The sequence below is a fragment of the Cupressus sempervirens genome, chromosome 10 (assembly GCF_028749045.1).
Source record: "Cupressus sempervirens isolate cs-2001-9-10 chromosome 10, ASM2874904v1, whole genome shotgun sequence".
Classification (NCBI taxonomy): domain Eukaryota; kingdom Viridiplantae; phylum Streptophyta; class Pinopsida; order Cupressales; family Cupressaceae; genus Cupressus; species Cupressus sempervirens.
The window spans coordinates 894,104,644-894,123,209 of NC_143127.1; the positions used below are offsets into that span (position 1 = coordinate 894,104,644).

Sequence of the window (18,566 nt, forward strand, 5' to 3'; positions counted from 1 at the left end):
GCCACTAGTTCTTGATGATTTTTATGCTACACACCATGTAACTAATTTTTCTAACATTAATTATTAAAAAAACCATTTCAAATGTTGTTAAAAAATCAAAATGAAATAAAGGCAAAACATAAATTAAAATAAATAAAGATAAAATCTAATGACAGAATAATGAAAATAATTCTCCAACATAATTTTTCTTAAGAAAGTAGAAAACAAAATTTTGCGTCTCAAATTTATAGATGTCTACCAAAACAAAATGAATTGTATTCAACTGTTTCAAAACATACACGAGTTCACAATTTTCTATACAATATTCCATAACCTATGTTATCAAATTATAGAATATGAGGGGACAACCCTGTAGCGTGATGGTAATGTCATGAGCCTTGTCTGTATGAGGTCTATTATTCGAATCCTATTGGTCTTTTCATAGCTTGTGATTTTAGGTGGTGTGCCATCGATGGCCATGATTGCCTCCCGCCCATGTTGTCTAGTAGGGGCCCATTGTAGATACTCGCCTATGCACCTCATGGGTCATGCCTTGCGTTAGGTTGTATGCCCATTGTTTTAGCCTCATGCCCAAGTTGCGTCCTTGATGTAGATAATTGGTGGATGTTTATTGACCCTCATAGTTTCCAAGGTTCCCCTTGAGTTCTTTTCTGAACCCTCTCACACACCTAGTTGGAGTTGTCACTCATTGCCTTAACAACACTTGATTGGGAGTTACACGGAGAATTAAGGAGTTATAGAGAGATGGATTAATAAGGTGATAATGTGGAGGGATAATGAGATGGGGTGATAAGGTGATAATGTGGAGGGATTAGGAGTTAGGAGTGATAAGGGGATAATATGGAGGGATAAGGAGTTGGTTTGGATATGGTGCATTGTTGGGCATTGGTTGGTTACTTGGTAGGTGTGAATCATGAGCCGGATATTCTCAAGGAATTATTGTAGCCACAATCTAATCTAGAGGTGTTAATGGCCTTGCATAAATAAAAATTATTGAATGATTGTAATACTTTGTAATCCCAAACAATTATTGACCAAAAAAAAATCATAGAATATGAGCATTATTCGAAATTCAATAATAAAAATTCATTTTAAAATAATAAATTGGTAATTCTATTATCAATCCATAAAATCACTTTGTAGCATCCATACAAACTTACAGATCACAACCATTTTCTCTGATTTCCTTGTCATATCTCTACAAACTAGAAAAATAGAATAAATAAATCTTCCACATCGATTGCAAAAAAAGTTGGTCACTAGATTGATCCACTTGGTGGAAACTACAAAATAATTTCTATCTTCTACAAGAAGAGAAAATAAATAAAATTTTTCAAAAAAGAATATTTGGACCTCCTAAAAATTGTCTCAAGACTTCCTCTTAGCTCATAGAGGACAAATAACTCTAATAGATTACTCCACAAACCCAAAAAAAAAAAAAAAAATTGTCAATTACCGTCAAGAGAGGTGATGTAGTTCTCTTTCATAGAATATGGCATTACTCTAAATTCAATTAAAAACAAAAATTATTTTAAAGTAATAAATTGGTAATTCTATCATCAATCCCTAAAATCACTTTGTAGCATCCATACAAACTCATATACATCACAATCATTTTCTCTAATTTCCTCGCCATATCTCTACGAACCAGAAAATTAGAATAAATAAATCTTCCGCATCGATTGCAAAAATAGTTGTTCACTAGATCGATCCCCTCGATGGGTACTGCAAAGTAATTTATATCTTCTACAATTAGAGATTCAAATAAATAAACTTTATCCAAAAAGAATATTTGGACCTCCTAAAAATAATCTTAAGACATCCTAAGAGAGGACAAATGGCTCTTATAGATTACTCCACAAACCAAAAAAGACTTTTATCAATTACGATCAAGAGAGGAGATGTAATTCTCTTTCACAAAAAGCCGACATTATTCTAAATTCAATAAAAAATAAAATTTATTTTAAAATAATAATTTGGTATAATAAATTTATATGAATTTATGTTACATAAACTCACAATTTTAATTCTACCAATCTAATATAATTTTATATATTCAAATTGAGTTGAAAATTATAAGTCTGAGAACTATTCCCTAACATTATAAAGGAAAAACATAATATATCAATATTATTAAATACTCACACAAAGTCCTCTACAATATATTATATAAATTCATTACAGAAAATTTACCTCTAACTTACCAACACTAGATCATTGAAGTGGCCTTATTACAACAGGTAAACTCTCGCCATATTTAATCTGGACTATTTGAAACTTGGGATTATATTCTATACTAGATGACAGAAATTTTATTAGAGAAGAGGAGTTTGTAGGCTGTACTAGTCCATACGGAAGATAACCTGAGCTCCATACTGAGGTCTCAGCATCATTGAAAACACGGGAGCATGAGTATAAGAAGGTGAAGTCACAAAATTAAACTTCTGCAGAACCATGGCCAACACCAATTTTGCTTCCAACAAGCCAAAATTCTGTCCCAAACATGTAGTTGGGCCTATTCCAAAAGGCATGAATGCCATTGGGTGCTTTGCAGCCTTTGCAATTCCTTCACTGAATCGCTCTGGATTGAAATCATCTACATCATTTCCCCACAAAGCAGGATCATGGTGGATTGCAATGATCGGAATGCAAAGTTGAGTGCCTGCTGGAATCGATAGCCTTCCAAGCTTCATTGCCTCACGTGCCTCTCGCAACAGAAGCACTCCTGGTGGATAAAGTCTCAATGCCTCATTTATGATCATTCCCACCTACAAAACAAAATCATACAATACTTTATCAGACAAATTCAAAATACTACAATTGATGCTTTAACTATATAGATTGCAATTGCTCGTCAATCTAGTTTGTGTTAGATGGATCTCACAATTTTGAGGCGACTTAAGCTGGCTGCATTTGGGGAATTGTTTTTCCCACATACTTCCAACACCTCTCTGCGACCTTTCTCTTGCCAATCTTGATTTATGCCCAACAATATAATGCACCATGTCATGAGGAGTGATGTCGTTTCATGGCCGGCAAAGTAGAAAGTTTTGCATTCATCGATGATTTCCTCTGTACTCAGGCTTCCATTACTCTTACCATTGTCTCTCCCCTGCTTCTTGTTCTCAGACATCATAAAACCAAGCAAATCAGCACCATAGCTACCTGTTTTCTCCACTCTGGCAGTCTTTTTCTTGGCATCTATAACTTGTCTTAAGCATCTTCTTATTTCTTTCTCCAAATTCCAACGTTGCCTGTTCTTTGTAGTAGGCAGGAACCTGATAAGGACATTACATACCAATATGAAAACCCAATAGACGTTATAGATTTCATAAGAACAGGGCATTTATCCTAATAACCATGCGTAAACCTTTCAGTGACTGCTTGAAAAGAAAAACAAACATTTTGAATGCTTTGATTGGTAATTTAAGATTGAGAAATCGTACTCAAAAGTTTCTCACCTGAAACCTGGAATATAAACACTGTGAAGTAATTCTGCTGTGAGAATCATCTGTTTGTCTTGCAAGTCAAAGATCTGCTTTCCCTCTGCAAAACTGCTCCCGAATGCTGTGCGGGCAATAATATCCGCTGTGAGATCGTGGAACTGCTTTCCTATTTCAATTTCAGATGCACCTGACAATACCAATTTACTCCATTCATCCAACATGCTCGCACTGCTTTTTACAATTGTTGGAACCATCCCCTGCAGTCACAAAACATTTCTTCTTCTTATGATATTCTAATATAAACTTCGAGATAGAAAAGTACTTACAAAATAATCTGCATATACTTACTACCAAATACTCTGCATAGAGATTAGGGCATTTTGCAGTCATGTTTTAGAAATAAATACATTGAGATAAATGTAACATTGTCAGCCATTGAAAAGCACAGTCAATACATCTGAGTATCATGTAAAATCTATTACTAGATATTCAGTGTTTCTACCTTCAAGAGATCCATATGGAAAGCAGGATAGATGATTTTCCTGTGCCGAGCCCATTTCTCACCTCTCAATCCCACAAGTCCCTGTCCAACCAGTTGCCTTGAAAGGGGATTACCCTCAAGCTTTGTATAGATGGCAAATTTAGTAGACAAAACCTCCTTAAAAAGCTCAGGGTGGGGAACAACCAACCTGGGATGAGGTCCAAACCAGAAATAAAACTCCTCACCTATTATACCACAATTCATATAAAAACTCTATTAATGAATAGGGTCTTCAAAATCCTACATATTCTTCTTAATCAGCCACTATTCTAAGTTTTAACAACACCCCAGCATTTGAAACAATCAATGACTATGTGAAGGAATTCCAGTAATATGATTAACAAAGTACCAGATAGTGTGAAAACATGGAGAATATATAAGTGTACCGTATGTTTTGGTCCACTGGTAAATAAATGGAAGAACACGAGCGACTATATCATTTGAGAGTGCAGGCATGGGTTTTGTTCTCTGCTCAATGATCATCCTGGATATATCCGTGGTATTCCCATGGAATAGTCTGTATGGAGGACCCCTGATTCCTTGGGCTTCAAAGTGCTTTTTCAGTTGCAGAGGCTTCCACCATATTGCTATTGCAATCTTGAGCAGGAACAAAACTAAACCAGAAGAAACAATTGTCAAACCCCAAAATACCCACTCCATGGTCCACTCCTTGCTTAACGCTACAATTCTTTGCTTGAGATTTGCTGCAACTAATTCTATGCTTCTCAAGTGTAGAATGCCTTCATATTTGCATAGAGCAAAAATAACCTGGTTGTTTTCATGTCGGAAAAGATAACTCCAGATAACTCCAACAACTCTTGTAGTTCAGAAATGGCGTAGCTTAGATTTCAGACAAGAAACTACAGTAACCAGTCGGACCATACGATGCCTCGATGGTGATTTATAGATAGTCTTATGAAAAACTTTCTAGTTATTATAAAATATATTTTTGACCTTTCTAGGTGTATATTTTGTATGAGTTTTTTTTTTTTTTTTTTAATTTAAAGTTTTTTTTGGTGGAATTATAGAAGAATTTAATTCAATATGATCTAGGTGTTTATAGTATATTTTTTATCATCAACCATCGTTAATTATTTAGTTTTATGAGTTTTTCTCTACTTCTTAAAATATATTTTAAATTTATGTTTAATCTTTAAATAATATTATTTTATTATTTTATTATTTTTGGGAGTAGATTTGAATTACAATGTATATGTTTATAATATAGATTTTGTCACTTATTCAAATTAACATCGAAAAATCTATGCAAATATGGTCAAGGGTATGAATTATTATTTTCAATATAATACAATTGAACTTTAGAAAAATTCATGTAAAAAAGGTCAACTAATTTATGATACCATTATCTATGTTTAAAATAATCTACATAAGAAATGTTAAAAGGTATAATATATATTTTTTTAAATTATGAAAAGGTCATTTTATAACAAGTGTGATGTAGTGGCATGTACTTGTCTTTATATTTAGAAACTAATTATAATATAATTTTAGTTTTAAAAATAATTATGTTATATTCTAAAGGTATTCTATTATTTAATTATTTAATAATTATTAGAATAAAAGAGTAAAATATATGTATGAAAAATTCAAAATCATTCGTTTGACATTTTACTTTTCAATATGATAAATTATATTATGTAATATAGTACAATTAATGTTATTCGTTTCTTTTATCACAACAAAAATAATTAAAATATTAGTTAATGAATAACATTAGAAATAATAAAATTATTGGTAAACAAATGTTAAGAATATTGAAGTAAATTTATTCATTTAAATGTGCATAATTTAATTCTGCATCAAATAACTCAATTTTTTGTTATTAATTTATTTTTTTCAAATTTTATACTACAAAGTTTTCATGGTAATTTTAGTAACCTATATTTTTATTTTAAATTATATATGCATCATTATGTTTGTATGGAATTTTTTGAAAACAATAGAAGTGCATCAAAAATCTTGCCAAAGATAATACAATATGGTGGAAGTCCGAGAAAAGTGTCCCTATAACACAAATTGGTTTTAACCAATCAAATTGCAAATAAATAGATTTTTTATTACAAAAGATATATTAATATAAATTTAAACTTTGTAAAAATTATAGTTATTTAGAAAGAAAAATAAATAAAGTGACATGATTTGTTAAAGTTAATTGGACGTTTGCACAAAGTGAATGCAATAGTATTGCCTATGGCAAGTACAATAATAGAATAAATTTGTTTACATATAATTGTAGTTAATAGAATACACATGTATTATGTGTAGTTAGAAAAGATTATTAAATTTATAAAACTAAAATTAATCATATTAATCAAATACAATTGTTCAATTAAGATTAAGGAATGTCAAATTGTTTTTTCATATACATATGTATTATATGTACTTAGAAAATATTATTAAATTTATAAAACTTAAATTAATCATATTAGTCAAATACAATTGTTCAATTTTGAAGATTCATGGAATGTCAAATTATTATTTGTTATATACACTAACATAAGCGAGGAGGTATACTTTTTCCAATCATTGTATCATCAAATGTTAATACAAATAAAACTTGTCCATATTTAAACTAGTATTAATAAATATTAGTTTTGTTTTCTAAAAATACCAATTAGAAAATATTTTTAAATTGGTTGAAAATAAAAAGTAATAAATATTGATTTATTTTTTCAAATATTGATTAGAGAAGAATAAGATAAGAGAGTGAAATAAAAGAGGTGTATGAAATATATGAAAACATAGAAAAGGAATATATATTATCTATAAATTCTAAACATTTGAAATCCTCTATAAGGGTATGCCAAATCATAATTGATGATATGAATTTGTATTCCTAGATTTTGGCCCCAAAATGAGAATTTACGATTCCACCTAAATAGGTGTTATTGGAATTACAAATCTTATTCCAATTTTGACTTTTTCATAATTGCTCAAAATTTAAAATCTACTAAAAGGACTTTGTCAATAGATTAATATGCTATGTGATATGGTAAGACTTGCTTCTTCATCTCCATTTGACAATCTACATTTGATAGTCCTACACATTATATCTTGTCACAATCATGATCTCACAATGGTCTGTAGAGTGCATCTTGAAAAATTAGACCTGACTTTGAAACTACATTGAGTAGTATTTGCAATGCTCCCATATTAGTTTGAGAAAAGCTCGAGCTTACATATCTCTCTCCTAGTGAATGCGCATAGTCAAAACTAGATCCTCTATGCTCCACATCATACACAATAACCCAAGTTAGCCCAATATCATCACATGGACATAGTCTTTTCTAGCAACAATCATCCTTGATCGTTAATACAAATTCTCTATAGTGAACCTCCCTAATCTGCCACATTGCTCATCTGATGATCACAAATATGACTTGGGACATTGATAGTTATTGAAGCCCACATTCATTTTCCACATCAGTAGTGATATATAGCTTTAACAGATATAACTTTAACATATATAGATTTTTTCGATAGATTAATAGGCTCTACAATCTGGTAAGATTGTGATTATATAAGTCTTGGTTATTTGTTAACACCATCTTGTTTATTCATCTCCTTTATTCTCAAATTTTAACTCAAATTCTAATTTAATATTTGTAGGACAAAATGAGGTGTGGAATAACAAATACTAGTTCCCAGAGTAAAAGATTCCTATTCCCTATTGGAATACTTTAGCATAACTAAGAGGGCGGGGAGGAGAGTGAATTAGTGATCCAAGATCCAGAATGTATAAATAAAAATGTTCACAGCTTAGTGAACCCATAAAACATTATTCATCTTGCAGGCATCCATAAGATAATGCAATTACTTAAAACTTGTAGGTTACTATCAAATCAACTTATAGAAATGTAAAACATGAAACATAACACATTCATCAACACACTTGACACAATGATTTACGTGGAAATTCAATTTGGGAAAACCACCAATAACATGCTACTCTTTTCGCTCTTCTAAAGTGATGCCTTGTGAAAGGTCAACCCTATTAAAGGTTACAATACACACTGTTAAGTTGACCATATTAAAGGATTTCAATCACCTTGTTAGGAGTGAGCCTTGTTAGAGGACTTTAGACCATTCACTTGGAATGTCACCTGGTTAAAGGATTTACAAATAACTGTTAGGTCAACCTTGATCCAAATGATTTACCCTAGACTAATACAATTATTAGAGAGTAAAAGTAAGGCTTGAACTGATAACAACTTACAACTTTATTTTTAAATTATAGATCACTATTTAGTCCTCAATTCTGCTTTGGCTTCATACATTGCAACTCTGATAACTTGTTCACCCTTCAAATATTCATATCCTTAAGCCTTCTTTCTTAACATGCCAATGCAGTCTCTTCTCTTAGGTCACTTGATGAAGAAAAACCCTTGACCCCTTGTCTCCCTTGGGTTCTGCCACATGACAACTTTGCTCTATGACCAACCATTCCTATAAATAAGAAATTAAGATATTTTTTTGCTCATTCTCCATCATCCAATTTAGGGTTAGGATGAATTAGGTAGGATACAATGTATCTACCCCACATTCCATATCTCTTCTAGAAAATTCTCCTAGAATCCTCTTTGAATTTTCCTTAAAATGGTTTACCTTGAAGTCTGTGCCACCAGCTCATCATCCTTATCTTCCACCTAGTTCACATAATCCAAGAATACAAACTTGTCATCTTAGATTCATCAAATTCACGATCTTTTAAATAATGTAGCAACTTGGCATTATCTAGCTTCTAATGCTTGGCACATACTTCATTGCTTAGCATCCATTATGAAATTACTTGGCATGAACTAAAGTTTACTAGTGCTTGGCATCAACTATTTTTCTTGGCATACACTAGAATATACTTTTACTCAGCTTCATCTATTTTTTTGCTCAGCTTGCACTGTCTTTTCTTGGCACCTACTCTCCACTTGGTCAAGCTTGGTAGAAAAACTTTGTGTAATTTGTTCTTCTAAACTTTCTTAGTGTAACCAACCTTTGTAACCTTAAGTAGATTATCAATACATTGTGTTATCACTGTCTTAACTGATTCTTGTACTTCATTACATAATCATAACTCGACTTTTTCTCTAGGTGCTATTGATACATCTTTTGATCAAATCCTCTTTATCAATAATTTAACTGATAGTACTTAAATCATATAAGTAGTTATCTTACCAACAAATAATAGGTTTGACATCAGTGACAAAACAATGATTGAAGCATATTGGTCATACTTACTATCTTCTCAACAATCTACCTTTACAATCTCCCTCTTTGGCATTGATGGAAAACCAAACTGACTAGGTTAAAATAGTAAGACAATACCAAAATGAAAATAATTCCTTGTATTAAAATCTCTCCCTCTACCATCTACTTCCATCTTCTGAATAGGTTACAAAACTCTTTCTTATATCTCCCTTTGAGTTTCTTCTTGTATCTCCCTCTTACTATATCTACCTCTTTCTATTTCTCCCTCTTGCTTGTATTTCTCTATCTCCCTTTTTGTATAGCTCCTGATTAGTAATTATCTCTCTTGATTAGTGAATCTCTCCATGCTATTATCTCTTGATTAGTAAATCTCTCCCTCTTTGACAAAAAGGTCAAAGACTTGTCATCTTATCATGCAGATATAAGCTTTTTAGTTTCTTTAGTTTCTCCCTTTGTCACCTTGCTTGTGACTGATTTGAAGTTTTAGCTCTTTGGTTACTTTAGGCAGCTCCTAAAGTAAAATCCTCTACATCAATTTGTATCATATGAACATCAACTTGTTTGATGCAAGGCACTCTTCTTGTTGCTTAGATAGCCTCTAATAAGGGTATCACCCCTAGTTTACCTCTTAGATACTCATGAGCATCCTTGGGTAATGCCTTTGTGAAGATGTTAGCAATTTTCTCTTTCGTGTTAACATATTCCATCTTCACCTCTTTATCTTGAACTAATTCTCTCAAGTAATGATACTTGATTACAATGTGCTTAGTCTTTGTCTGCATCACTAGATTCTTTGATATATTGATAGCACTTATATTATCACAATAAAGTATCATAGGTTCTATGATTTCTTCCTTCATTCCTTTGAGTATTTGTTTGATCCACACAATGTTTATACAATTTACAACAACAACAACATATTTAGCTTCAATAGTAGATTATGAGGTGTAGTTTTGTTTCTTGCTAGTCCATGTAACTAGCCTCTTTCCTAAGAAAAATGCTCCTCCATTGGTGCTCTTTTTATCATCAATGGTTCTAGCCCAATCAACATCAGTGTAGGCTCTCAATTCAAATTTATCATTCTTCTTATAGTATAGACCAAACTCTTTTGTTTCTTTCAAATATCTCATTATTCCTTTTACAACCATTAAATGATTCTCCTTAGGATTAATAGATAATCTTGCAACTATCCCTACAGATAATGCAATATCAGGTCTACTATGTACTACATATTGCAATTTGTCAATCATAGACCTATACAATGTTTGATTCACCTTAGCTAAATCATCATTCTTTGACAACTTGTGTCTTGTCACTGTAGGTGTACTTACTAGTTTAGAATCTTCCAATCTAAAAGTTTTCAATATTTCCTTGATATACTTTGACTAAGTAATGTATATACCATATTTCATCTGATATACTTGCAAACCCACAAAGAACTTGATTTTTCCAAACATAGACATCTCAATTTCTTGCTTCATCTAATTTGCAAAATCCTTACATAAAGCATTCTGACCTCCAAACATGATATCATCAACAAATATTTCAGATAACAAAATACCTTTTCCTTTCTCTATCTTCATGTATAGATTGTTTTTATCATTAGGCCTTTCAAATCCATTCTTCACAAGATAATTATGAAGTCTCTCATACCATGCTTTTGGTGCTTGTTTCAAATTATACAGAGTTCTATGTAGTTTACATACCATGTTCTTATTCTTAACATCAACAAAACCTTTTGGCTATACTATGTAAACTTCTTCCTCTAATATGCCATTCAAAAATATAGATTTAACATCCATTTGATAAACTTTGAAACCTTTGTATGCGGAATAAGCAAGTAGAGTTCTTACTCCTAATCTAGCAACAAGGGCAAATGTTTCTCCATAGTCAATTCCTTCTTCTTGTGCATATCCCTTGCAAACTAATATTTTTTTGTTCCTTGTGACTTCACCATTTTCATCTAGCTTGTTTTTTAATATCCACTTGGTGCCAATCACATTTTTGTCTTCTAGTCTAGGAACCAGACTCCATGTTGTGTTCTTCTCTATTTATTCAATCTCTTCTTCCATGGATTTACTCCAGTCAACATCTTCTAATACATCTCTCACCGATTTGGGTTCCTTCATGCTCAAGAAACATGTATCACTTCTCAATCTATTTCTTTTCATTGGTCTTGTATCTTTATCTCCAATAATTTGTGCAAAAGGATGATGTGTTTTCACATATTTAGACAATCTTGGTTCAACTCTAGTTTCTTAACTTTGTCTTTTAGCTTTAGAATCACGGTGTGCATCTCTATCAAGTAATTCAACATTTCCATCGATATTAACTTCATTCTGTAACTTAGCATCTAAATGTTAATCGGTTCCTAAATGCAGCTTGACATTCATAGTATGTGACTCGGTAGCCACTGAAACTTGCTACTAGTATGTGGCTTGATTTATAGCATCTTCTTCAATAGGCATACCTTCATAAGAATATAAAAATGATTTGTATTCTTCTAGTTCTTTCATAGGTTCATCCTCATGTACTTCTTTCTTAACTTGTACATGATTCAAGGTATAGACAATTGTACTTACAACTTCTCTCCATTATTTCAAAGCAACATTCTTCTCCATCATGAGTGTTCTCGCACAATCCATTACAGATTTGTTCCTTCTTTCAGCAATCCCATTTTGTAGAGGGGTTCTAGAGAAAATGTCTATCTTTTGATTCCTTTTTCATCATAGAACATCTCAAACTTATTTGATGTGAATTCTTCTTCTCTATCAGATCTCAAACAATTTAAACTTTTACCTATTTCCTTCTCAACTCATGCTAAGTACCACTTAAACATTTGGAAAGCATCAAATTTTTGCTCTAGAAACATAACAGTCATCATTCTAGAATAATCATCAACAAAAAACATAATGTACTTATCTCCTTTGTAGCTTTGCACATCAATTGGTCCACACAAGTCAGTAAGAACAATCTCTAGTATTTCTTTAGAGGTATAAGTTTTACTCTTAAAACTTGACTTAGTCATTTTGCCTAACTGACATTGTTTGCACATTACATTATTAGGCTTCTTCAACTTAGACAAACCTCTAACTTTCTTCATATTACTGATACTAACCAAGTTATCAAAATTAACATGATATAACTTCTTGTGCCATAGCCATACATTATCAAATTTTACAATAAGACATATAGCATCCTCTATGTCAAGATAGAATAGATTACTTCTAGTCTAATCACCCTTTACAATTAGTTTCCCATTTTTTTCATATATCTTAGCAATCTTATTTTCAAACTCAACCTTGCAGCCCAAATTATTCAATTGTGACACACTCAACAAATTACAGTTAAGTCCTTTAACATAGTAAGCATTGTCACAAAAAATCTTATCTATGAGCTTGATAGAACCTTTTCCTTTTATAAAAAATGGAGCATCATTCCCAAATCTTACGCTATTTCCATCATAACAATTTAGGGTAATGCACTTACTTTTGTCTCTAGTCATGTGATGTGAACACCCATTGTTAATGATCCATCATTCTTCTTTACACAAGTCACAAGTGGAGTTGCCTCATCTTCATCAAATTTTTCCTTCATTGCAACATACATCACTTCATCATCATGTTCATTAGAATCATCCTTTATTTCCTCTTCATCAATATAGCATGACTTTTTGTCTTCGTCTTGGTAGTCCTTGCTATCTTCATCTCTTCTACTTCTGCATTTGTCAACACCTCTATAGTTCTTCTTTTCTAGACATCTAGTAGTAATATAACCAACCTCATTGCAATTGAAACAAATGATAGGTAACTTACCTTTGAACTTGTCTTTACCTTTGTGGAATCTTCTTACAAATAGTGCTCATCCTCCTCATCTATATCACTATCACTAGACACATACTTCTTCTTTTTTCTTTTTCTTCTTCTCATCAAGTTCCTTCAATGACACTTTAGCTTTGAAAGCAAATTCAATTTTCTTAGATCTGTAGTTATCAAAGTTAGATAGCTCAAAAGTAGTGAGTCTACCTACTAGACCTTCAAGTGATAGATCATTCCCTAGAATACATCTTAGTTCTTGAATTGTAGAAACTCTAACAGTATATATAGGAAGTAGTGTTCTTAAAACTTTTCTTAAAACATTATTATCATCTATAATACCAGTAGCTCCTCTTATTTCATTAACAACTTCTTTTATCCTAGAAACATATTGAGAAATATTTTGACCTTCTTCCATTCTCATATCATTAAACTTACCTCTGATACTTTCAACTTTGGCTCTTAAAATATTTGTATCTCCTCCATAGATAGTGGTTATGGCATCCCAAATTTTCTTTGTAGTGTCAAGACCTTTGATATCATCAAATTTGGCATAACTTAGGGAAGAAGCAATCTCAAGCATTGCTTGCTTGTGTTCTTTCTTCTTTCTCATATCCTTAGTAGTTGGGGCTTCAGCAGGATCAACATGCTCAGTGATAATGCAAGATTGTGCATGTTCTCCAAGTCTTCCAAGGTGTAGCTTCATCAAACATTGCCATGTAGGAAAGTTATTTCTATTGAGCTTGGGTATATCTCTTTTTGACATCTTGATCTGTGTGCTTCTATTACCTTCAAACTAGTCCTCTTAAGTAGATGGCTCTGATGCCAATTGTTGAAATACTTTAGAATAACTAAGAGGGAGGGTAAATCAGGTATCCAAGGTCTAGATGTATAAATAAAACTTTTCACAACTTAGTGAACTCATAAAATATTATTCATCTTGCATGCATCTTTAAGATAATGCAATCACTTAAAACTTTTAGGTTACTATCAAATCAACTTGCAAAAATGTAAAACATGAAACATAACAAATTCATCAACACACTTGACACAATGATTTATGTGAAAACCCAATTTGGGAAAAATTGCTAGTAACATGCTACTCTTTTCACTCTTCTGAAGTGATGCACTATGAAAGATCAATCTTGTTAAAGGTTACAATATACACTATTAAATGTGACCATGTTAAAGGATTTCAATCACCCTATTAGGAGTAAGCCTTATTAGAGGACTTTAGACCATTCACTTGGAATGTCACCTAGTTAAAGGATTTATAAATGATTATTAGGTCAACCTTAATCCAAAGGATTTACCCTAGATTGATACAATTATTAGAGAGTAGTAGTAAGGATTGATCTGATAACAACTTACAAATTTATGTGGAGATTATGGATCACTATCTAGTCGTCAATTCTGCTTGGCCTTCATACATTGTAGCTCTGATATTTTGTTCACTCTTCAAAAATTCATATCATTAAGCCTTCTTTCTTAACATGCCAATGCAGTCTCCTCTCTTAAGTCACATGATAAAGCAAAACCCTTGACTCCCTGTCTCCATTAGGTTCTCGCATATGAAAACTTTACTTCATGACTAGCCATTCCTATAAATAGGAAATAAAGATATTTTTATGCTCACTCTCCATCGTCCAATTTAGGGTTAGGATGGATTAGGTAGGATACAATGTATCTACCCCACATTTCATATCTCTTCTATAAACTTCTCCTAGAATACTCTTTCAATTTACCTAAAAATAGTTTATCTTGAAGTTAGTGCCATCAACTCATCATCCTTGTCTTCCACCTAGTTCACATAATCCAAGAAAATAAACTTGTCAGCTCAAATTCAACAAATTCATGATCTTCTAAATAATGTAGTAGCTTGACATTATCTAGCTTCTAATGCTCGGTACGTACTACATTGTTCAACATCCTCTATGAAAGTTACTCGGCATGAACTAAAGTTTAGCGGTGCTTGATATCAACTAAACTTTACTTCATATCCACTAATTTTCTTGGCATACACTATAATATACTTTGACTCGGTTCTAATTAATTTTTTACTCAGCTTGCATTGTCTTTGCTCAAAACCTACTCTCCACTCGGTCAAGCTTGGCAGAAAAAATTTGTGTAACTTGTTCTTCTAAACTTTCTTAGTGTAACCAACCTTTGTAACCTTAAGTAGATTGTCAATACATCATGTTATCATTGTCTTAATTGATTCTTGTACTTCATTACATAATCATAACTCAACCTTTTCCTCTAGGTGCTATTGTTACATCTTTTGATCAAATCCTCTTCATGAATCATCTAAGTGATAGTACTTATTATAGGGTAAACTTTAAGAAAGATGCCTCCAAAAAAAGTATAAAATATTGGTGAATATTTCATTATTTTGAAAAAAAAAATTTATTTCTATTGGCATATCTCTCAAATTTTTATTCTAAATATGATTAATATTGGCGATTATTTTTGAATCATAATTTTTTTGTATAAAATATTGATGAAACTCAATAATAATAAGAAGTTCATTAATCACCATGAAATATTACAAATCAAAATTGAACAATTTTTTACCTTGTGGAATATTATGAGGATTGCTACATATACTTTAAATCAATAGTGAAAACTAAATATTGGTGGTATATCCCTAAAGTAACTAATAATTATGATAATTATTGGTCAATTTAATTGAATTTCTCCAATGATATATTATATTTAGGTGACTCATATCTAATCATGTAAAGAATATTGTGGCGAATATTTGAGATTAAATTTTTTAATAAAATAAATTATTGAGCGATTTTAAATATTCTATAATTAATTTTTATAAAACTATGGTGATTTAGGTTGTATCAAATCTTAAATTATTAGCCAACTTAGTAGCCAAGAAAATCTAAAATTAACCAATTTTTGAATATTAGCCACTAAAAAATACCTTGGTACTTAAATCATATAAGCAGTTGTCTTACCTGCAAATAGAAAGTTTGACATTAGTGACAAAACAATGATTGAAGCATATTGGTCATAGTTGTATGTTCTCAACAATCTCCCTCTTTGATTAGCTTCTTCAATCTATTCTCAACATTCCCATGGCCAAATGGGCCCTTAAAGAATGGGAGGGCTTCATCTTTAAAACATATAAGTATATGGGATTTGATTCAAATATAGTTCATTGAATTTTGTTAATAAAAGTATATTAAAATTTTATCTATAGTATAGTCAATATAGTTAAAGAAAAAGTTGTAATTAATATGAGTTGTGTAAGTTTATTAGTATCAATAGAGAAGCATTAATGAGACATTTATGCTTTAAAATTGCATCAAAGGTACATCTATTGGTATCAACAATGTGTATGAATCGTAAGTGAAGACAATACCTACAACAAGTACAACAATAACTAAAATTACACTATTAAAAAAATAAGAAAACATAACTTCAAAGCTCCTATTTTCTTGGGAAAAAAATCTAAAATAAATATTAGACAATGACATCCCTTGACTTCTTGCATATTGTTTTCTAAAGATATAAATGATAGCATCTAAGGATATGTATAATCATGACTAATCCAAAAAAAAAAAAATTGGTAAATTGGTTTTTTAAAGAAAATTGCTACCAAGGGGGTAGCGCCCATTAATATTATCCAAAGAAGAGAGTAATTAGAAACATCCATAAAGTTCCCATGAAGATGAACTAGATAACATAGGAAGAAAAGGAAAGAAGTGAGGGAGAAGCAAGAGAAACAAAGGCCAAAGTGCTAGTGGAGAAAAATAGGACTTTGTTATAGGGCAAGATGCTCCAATGGCCTAGTTGAACAAAAACAACAAAAAATAAGACAAAAAGATAATATAGAAGAAGCAAAATTGATGGATGAAACATCACAACCACATATGAGCTAGACAAGATGGGAACATTGAGTCATCTTTAGATAGACCATGATTTAGGAATATGTTTCAAAATAGGTAGATAGTGACATGAATGCAAACTAGTGTGAAGAGCAATGAAAATTGAAACCATCCTATCCAACAAAAAAGGAGCCAAGAAAATCAGAAACATTAAAATACCCACCCCAATCACTAAAGAATAAACAATCATATGTAACATCAAAAAACATAGAGAGGTGCCAATGCATGCTAGAAAAGCGACATGGTCTCTGCAAATGCAGTGATTATTAAGGGCATTAAGTCCCCTAACAGTCCCAATAAATGAATTCATCTTTTGGGAGAGGAGGGACAAGCCCTCTTTGGTCAACCTAGAAATGAATTTAGTTGTGGAGAAGTCATTTGCAAAAATGTCTCCCTAAAACTACATTGTCTTTTAGAGATTCAACACTACAATAGACCAACTTGGCAACATCAATCCTCAAGGGCACACAATTGATGAAACCTACAACTTTCAATAGAGACATCCTTCCTCTTTTATGGTCAAATTGATTTCATGATTAGAAAACTAGATATTCCAAAGAATAATGTCTATCTTTAATATTTAATGAAAAAGTAGAGATTTCAAATAATAATGTGCAACAATTACATTTCATATTAGAAAACATTAGAGGGCTTTAGAACATTCCATTAGAATGCCACCTTGATTAAAGGATTTACAAATGAATGTTAGGTCAACCTTGATTAAAGGATTGTATCTAATACAATGGTTAGAAAGTACCAACAGGTTGATCTGATAAATACAACTCACTTTGGAAATACAGATCAAAATATAGCTCATCTACTAAGTCATTGACTGAACTTCATTCATGTCCCCATCACTATCTTTGATTTGCTTGAAAAATCCTTCAAACAATCACTCTTCACCTCTTCTTTTCTCCTTTTTCTCAACCTTTTGATCAAGTTTGTTGGTCAACAAAATAAGTAACTACTAACCTCTCTAGGTTAATCCTTGTACCTCCTTAAATAAGTAACTTTGATCTTTTGTCACTAAAACATCATTGTTGATCTTAGGGTTAGGTCATATTCATTAAATCCTTCCATCACTTCATTGTCTCCTTCTCCTTCTAGATACTTTTCAAAACTTCTCTTTGAATTTGTGCCTAGAAATGCTCAAACATAGTTTCTCAAACTTTAAATTCTCTAGCCCATCAATACTTATCCTTCATGCACTTTGACCAATTTGAAAATTCAACCATTTTAGCTTGAAATCTCAATTCCTTCACAAAATAACAAATGTTGGCACTCGACCAAAACTGTGTTCCTCAGGCTCAGTCATCACTAGATAACTTGATCAACACTAATTGTCTTTCTCAGCTTACAACAACTTCACTTGGTCCAACTTTTCTGACACTCAGTCTTTATTGGTGCTCGATCAACACTATATTTGCTTGGCTTTTATTGTTCACTTAGTCAGCACTAACACAACTTGTCTTGAACTATAAGTTCCTTAATCTTCTACTTTGAAGCTCAATTTAGCTTATGTATTTGGTCCTTCATTGATCATTTCTTCCAGGTTCAACACAATTGTATTCTCTGCTTAGTGTTATGATTAAACAATGCATTGTCTTATCATGGTCTAACTAATCAATGTCCATTATAA

At 31.7% G+C, this 18,566-nt stretch overlaps 1 protein-coding gene across 1 annotated transcript; it reads right to left on the minus strand.

Moving 5' to 3' along the window:
• Positions 1-2,342: 2,342 nt before the first annotated feature.
• LOC149536872 (cytochrome P450 734A1-like) lies at positions 2,343-4,647 on the minus strand. Its single transcript, XM_089803002.1, has 5 exons — positions 4,374-4,647; positions 3,949-4,172; positions 3,462-3,703; positions 2,885-3,278; positions 2,343-2,768 (listed from the first exon to the last, which is right to left on the minus strand). Exons 1-5 carry the CDS (start codon positions 4,645-4,647, stop codon positions 2,343-2,345), a joined length of 1,560 nt encoding a protein of 519 aa, XP_089659128.1.
• Between the last annotated feature and the right edge of the window lie 13,919 nt (positions 4,648-18,566).

Coding starts and splice junctions, on each gene's coding strand:
- LOC149536872 (XM_089803002.1), bottom strand. CDS start 4,647: ATGGAGTGGGTATTTTGGGGTTTGACAATTGTTTCTTCTGGTTTAGTT. Junction 3,279..3,461: donor GTTTATATTCCAGGTTTCAG/GTGAGAAACTTT, acceptor TGTCCTTATCAG/GTTCCTGCCTACTACAAAGA. Junction 2,769..2,884: donor GCTTAAGTCGCCTCAAAATT/GTGAGATCCATC, acceptor TTTGTTTTGTAG/GTGGGAATGATCATAAATGA.